Genomic DNA, 6,000 nt, shown 5'->3' with positions numbered 1-6,000 from the left:
GGCCCACTCAGGGATACTGCTGCTAAAGAGTCCGCCATTTCGTTCAAATATAATTCGCGATGGCCTGGTACCCATAGCAAATGCACTGTTTTTTACGTTTTTTGGTATTAAATGACGAAACGTATTCATCAACTCTGCATTTGCTGCCGCATAAAGTGTATTACATACTTATAACGAATCTGTAATAATCACTGCTGATGATTCGCTTGAGGGCAATTTGCGTAGGGCAAGAACAATAGCCAGTAATTCTGCAATGAGTACAGGGGTATAATCTGGAAGTTGAGTAAAAAACGACCAGTCAAAAGAAGGAGAGAAGGTGCCAACTCCAGCCTTTTATTTTGACTCAGATGCATCAGTCGAAATGATATTGCTTATCTCCAGGTGAAATAGACAATCTGCTAACTGGTCATTTAGGCACCTATGTGCCGATTGTTTTGCGGCATAAGGAAATATATTATCAAACTGTATGCTAAGCATTGACTTTAAGTTGTCTATTAAAACAATACATTTAATTTTTACATTCAGTTGCTGTAGCATCGCTTGTGCAAATACGATTTGCTGGGTGTGTAGTCGCGACCAATGTGTTTCAAGGAATAAAGTTGGTTCTTGAATGAAAACGTAAAATGAGCATCTTTGGTGTGAACTGTATATTTTTAAAAATGTTTGCACAGTAAGAATTTAGGCGTATTTAGCAGAGAAGGTAGGTGAGCTTCCATATACGACACGTTGTTTGCAACACACTTTGGCAGACCTAGACACAAACGCAACGCTTATCTTTCTAGCACTATTAGAGGTCTCATATTATAGGCTGCACTGCCAGAAAACAATACGCATCCGAATTTTATGATAGGCCGCACGTAAAGTTTATATATCATTATTAGCGCATCTCTTCTTAAACCCGCTTTACGGTTTGCGAGCTTCCGTAGCCACCTTATGGCGCCTGTTGCCTTGGAGTACACATCATCAATGTGGCTTCTCCAATTTAATGTGTCATTATATGGGATGCCCAAATATTTAGGAGAATTTGCCTGCGGAATGAGCTTATTACTATATATTAAAAAGATGTTGATAGACTGCAGAAAAGATAATGCAAGAAGCGCACTTTTCTTGACGTTCAGCGTCATATGAATGTTTTTGAGCCATCCTTCTATCATACTGAGATAGATTTGTAGACTCTGGTATAGGGATTGAAGATCGGTATTACTTGCAAAGAAAGCAATATCGTCCGCCTACACATATAACTGAATATCCTTAGTTGATGAAATGGAGCTTAAGAAAGTGCTAAATAAAACTGGTGACAAGAGAGCCCCCTGTGGTACGCCACGTGTCTCCTTAAAACTATTCGATGAGTACCCATCTTCAAAGCAGTAATATTCTCTCCCTCTTAAAAACACAGAAACCCACGCAGTGATGTAGTGGGGAAAGTGGTGATATTCCATCTATTTTAATAAAATTGAGTGCTCAGCCCTAACGTACACTCTAGCCGAATCTAGAGTAACTAATGCACAGTATTGGCGCCGACGCCTATCTAGTTGTATTCGGCTCTCTAAATCATCATGAGCACACCATATTGAGCAACCAGATCTAAAACCAATTTGACTGGGGTTTAAGATTGCGTTATTATCAATATATTTTATTACCCGGGCATTCAGAACTCTTTCAATTAGCTTTACCAGATTAGACGTGAGTGATATCAGCCTTACATTGTCTGAGGCAAGTCCTGTTTTCTGATTTTTAAGAAGTGGAATCACTTTATACAGTTTCCATTCCGCAGGTATCCAAGGTTTTGTCAAAGAAAAATTCACCAAATTAAGTACTTCAGTTGTAAAAATCTCAAATATTACTTTTATAGTTGCATTGGTTACTCCGTCTGGTCCAGGTGCTGAAAGAGATAAGTGCCTTATTACCCCTGCCAGCTCATCTAAAGTAACCAACTTCGAATCCTCGCCTGAAATTGGGTTCACAATGTGCAGTGGTATAGTTGACGTAAATCTATCTTGGAGCCCTTTCGCAATATATTCTACTCAATCAGAGAGTTAATGGGGGGAAAGAACGGAAAAGTCAATATTTTCAGCGGGTGGTAACATCTTTTGCGATCTTAGAAATCTGAAGAGATCTTTTTTGTTTTTAGTCCTAGAAAGATAATTATATAGTTTCATATTATAGCCATATTTTGCTGTAATAATTGTGCGTTCGAAGTCTGCTGCTGCAGCGAATTTATATTCGCAACAATTTTTCAAAAATTGGTTGACCGGCAGTTGTTTCCCTGCAGCTTCACGTTGTCTATAGCTCCTAATGCATTCTTCATATCATCATGGACTAAAGAACCTCTTGTGGCCGAGTTTAATTCAAAGTTGCGTCTTTTACGCATTGTTTTAACACTGCACCCAGACTTATAGCCCCTTTGTCACCTTGCATGTCCTTGCGGCAATTAAACGTAGCCCTCAAGTCTTTTTTATAATTTTCTATAGTTGAGGAATGAGCCGACTTTTCCGGCGACAAGTATTCTCGGAAAGTTGAGGACGAAACTAATAGGCAAGTGGCCACTGTTAGTAGCACAATCTGAAGTCAAGTTTGCCACGAACCTATATTTAGAAACGAGCTTGAAAATGTCAAGTCTATTACAGATTTAGACAGACCTTGGACAAAAGCAGCAGAGTACGAATTTCAACAAGATAAATTCTTGTCCATAGCCCATTCCCACCAACATTTTCTGTTTAAATCTCTTTTGAAACCCCAAGCCACATGATGTGAATTGAAGTCTCCAGTAATTATTATCATTTCTGCAGGCAGAGTACATATCGTCTAGACTTCGTGTATCTTGCACCCGGCTGGGAAATACCCATTTACAAACGGGAAGGTAGAACCGTCGGGTAATATTATGTCTACTATCAAAATTTCACAATCTGGAGTCATACACTGATAAGAGATCTTAGCTTTGTGACTAAACTTAGTTGCTATCAAGACATCAAGTCCACCACCTCTGCTAGGCTGGTCCAGTCGAAATAGGCGATATTTTTTTAGGTAAAACTTCTGGCCGGTTCCAAGCCAGGTTTCTTGCAGTGTTATAATATCCAGGGAAAATTGTGAAGAAAGGTATGATAGGTCTGTGGCTGCAGAAACAAGAGATCTGCAATTCCACTGTAATATGGTTAGTGAACCTATTTTGATGACAGAACCGTAGCAAAAACTGCTTGGCCCAAAATGTCCTTTCACAAAAAGTCTTTCTTAGACATGTTATCAAAGAATTCTTTCTTGGACAGACACTTTTTTTGATTTCGAATTATGCGAAGAACTTTCTGATGGAGGAGATCGAGTTGACTTCAAAGGTTTATTGAGAGTCCGTCTCCATATCTGCACACGCTTCCGAATCATCCGTTAGATCATTATGTTCTGTTGTTTTGGAAGTCCCTGCCTCAGGAAAAACCAATCGCTGACGTGCTATCGCACTGTCTATCTCCGTACGCTGCGATACCACTGATGCCTGAGTATTCCGATCGTTCGTATATGCTACACCAAGAATTTGGGACAGTTGATTTGAAATCAATTGTGCCAAGCTTTCAAAAAGATTGTTTGCGAGGCGTTCCGTTGCCTTTTCCGTAGCCTTCCTTACGGCCTTTGCGATAGATGTTGCGAGAGATGCATCCATGGCGGTGGTATTACGTGCTGCAACACCTGAATACTTCGGATCTCTCCTGCGTTCCCTCAACGGCTTCTCTCCGAGAGCACCACTTGCGTCCTACATTATTCAATATAGCAAGCTTCCTTTCTTTTGCTGCACAGTCTGCAGAGTCTGCAGGGTGCCCCCTATTACATAAGCAGCACCGCTCTTTCTCAAAGCTGCACTTACGGCTGTCATGGCTTTCTCCACACCGACGGCATCAAAGAACCGATCGGCACCCTCTCACGCTATGTCCATATCGCCTCCATTTTCAACACTGCAGGGGTTTGAGGAAAGTGGCTCTACCTTATAGATCAGTGGCCTTGCACTAATTTCGGAAGGTCTCACTGCTCCTAAAAAGGTCACAATCACCGATTCCGATGGGGATTTGATGTTGTCAATTGTACGGGTGCACATGCACGCTGAAATTACACCCGCCGCCGAAAACAAATTGAGCACTTCTGCAGGTGTAAGGCTTGTGTCTACATTGCGGACTAATCCTTTCGAGCATGTGAGGTGTGCTGGAATAAACGGGCTTAGCGGATGAGCTGCGATTTCGGAACATTGCAGGAGTTCACGAATGCATTATAGTTCTGCGGAACAGCACAGGATGCCTCCGCGACTAATCTGGTGGACGTCGGTGATCTTTTGGAAATATGGAGTAGCTTTTCGAAGCTCCGATTGAATCGCCTTTGGGTTCTTCATCGGCATAGTGCCCCCATCGGTAGGTACCAGAGCCCCAGGGACACTGCTCGCCCCACTGCGTAACAAATAGTCAATGGGTCAATCCTTGGCGGGAGTGGAAGCTAACCAAGGGGAGTGCCCTAGACCGGGAGATGAAAATGACATCAAGATCGAATGACTCGCTTCATCTGAGAATAAACGATACAGTTACCGAAAATAACGAACTCTCAAGGAGCAATAAGGATACTGCCGCCCGATCCTGAGCCCGGGCAGCTTTTCACAGTCGAGCCTCTGCTGATGATGATAATGATTATGATTATGATGATGATTATGATGATGATGATTTGCTGGCACTCGCTCACAAAGGGGGATCGGCCAAGAACCGGCCGGCAGGACCATCAAGTGAGTTAGTTATGAGTCAGGCATTCAGGTAGTCTCGTAGCCGGAAATAATAATAACAATAGACTAGCAAGGTAATCTTTTTGTTACCATTATCTGCTACTTGCCAACGACCGCCCGCTCCTTCCACGCCCCTGCGCCTTGTTTTCCAACCGGCCGTGATTGACCGTGACCACATATTGCGGTCGACTTCAACTTTCTCCGAGTAGAATAATATGTTTTGTACCTACCAGGGAATATGAAAAGCCCCTCCTGGTGAGTACACCATACGTCAAACGTGTGATAAGTATAACTATATCGGTGTGATGAGTAAAGACCCAGAAAGACTTAAACATCTGCTTTTTTCCCCCTAAATAGATGCTGAAACAACCCTACAAAGCAAAAATAATTCTGGTGATTTTCTATCCTTATACGAAATAAATTATTTGTACATAATCAGAATGGCCTTTCATAGGTTACAATGAGTTTGATGTAAAACTTCCCATTTTGCTGATGCTGATGCTGATGATCTCAGATGGATGGCGCTCACCCACAGAGGGGGATGGGCCGAGAACCGGGCGCTTACTAGTATTAGTATGCGTACTAGTATTATTATTAGTAGTAGTAGTTCTAGGCGCTTACTGGTAAGAAGAGGTGAATGGCGAGTTTGGACGACAGTTTCTAAAACTATTTGCTGGCCAGTTGGAAGCTCATGCCAGTGGTTCAGAAAGAAGAAAGCGAAAACAGTTGAAGATGGCAGTGCACGCGGCGCGCGTGCCGCATTGGCACCAGGCCCAGCAAAAGCGCCAAGATGGCAAGCGCTAACACGTCAGGTGAGCCTTTATCACACCTGTTCTTAGTCGCCGTAGTCTCGGCGTAGCTTTCTGCCACCTACTAACAGGGTTGGTTAACTAGGCGTGTTAGAACGTAGCGGTCAGTGAAAGCGTTATTTGATATTCCGTGTTTCACGATCTCTAAAAGAATTATTCAAAGCGACCAGCAATTGTAAAAGCCTGTTTCAAGGGCGTATATTCACAATACGTTTATGTCTTCTTGAGCACAGTGGCTTTGCACTGGTTCAGTTGCGCGAATTGTGTTGTTCTGTTAATTGATAATGTGGTTCGTCCTATAGCTAGTACATCACCGTATTGCTATGAAGATGTCACTTGTGTTTATTCACGAGTCTCTAATGTATTATAGCCATACTTTAGCGCATGCGCATGCGCACTGCGATGCAATCATGACTCGAGCCTTGCACGTAATCTTTGGCTCGATGA

At 42.6% G+C, this 6,000-nt stretch overlaps 1 protein-coding gene across 1 annotated transcript in view; it reads left to right on the top strand.

The window, feature by feature from the left end:
- The first annotated feature begins 5,475 nt into the window (after positions 1-5,475).
- The window catches only part of LOC119172592 (ATP-binding cassette subfamily G member 4), a 29,576-nt gene continuing 29,051 nt past the window's right edge, over positions 5,476-6,000 (top strand). Inside the window, exon 1 of the mRNA XM_075892092.1 lies at positions 5,476-5,556. Coding sequence (XP_075748207.1) covers positions 5,535-5,556 — 22 coding nt within the window. The 5' untranslated portion in view covers positions 5,476-5,534. The remainder of the gene's footprint in view (positions 5,557-6,000) is intronic.

Source organism: Rhipicephalus microplus, chromosome 4, assembly GCF_043290135.1.
Source record: "Rhipicephalus microplus isolate Deutch F79 chromosome 4, USDA_Rmic, whole genome shotgun sequence".
In the NCBI taxonomy this organism is placed as follows: Eukaryota; Metazoa; Arthropoda; class Arachnida; order Ixodida; family Ixodidae; genus Rhipicephalus; species Rhipicephalus microplus.
Note: the sequence above shows the minus strand (reverse complement) of the source record. Positions and strands in the feature narration are given on the sequence as shown.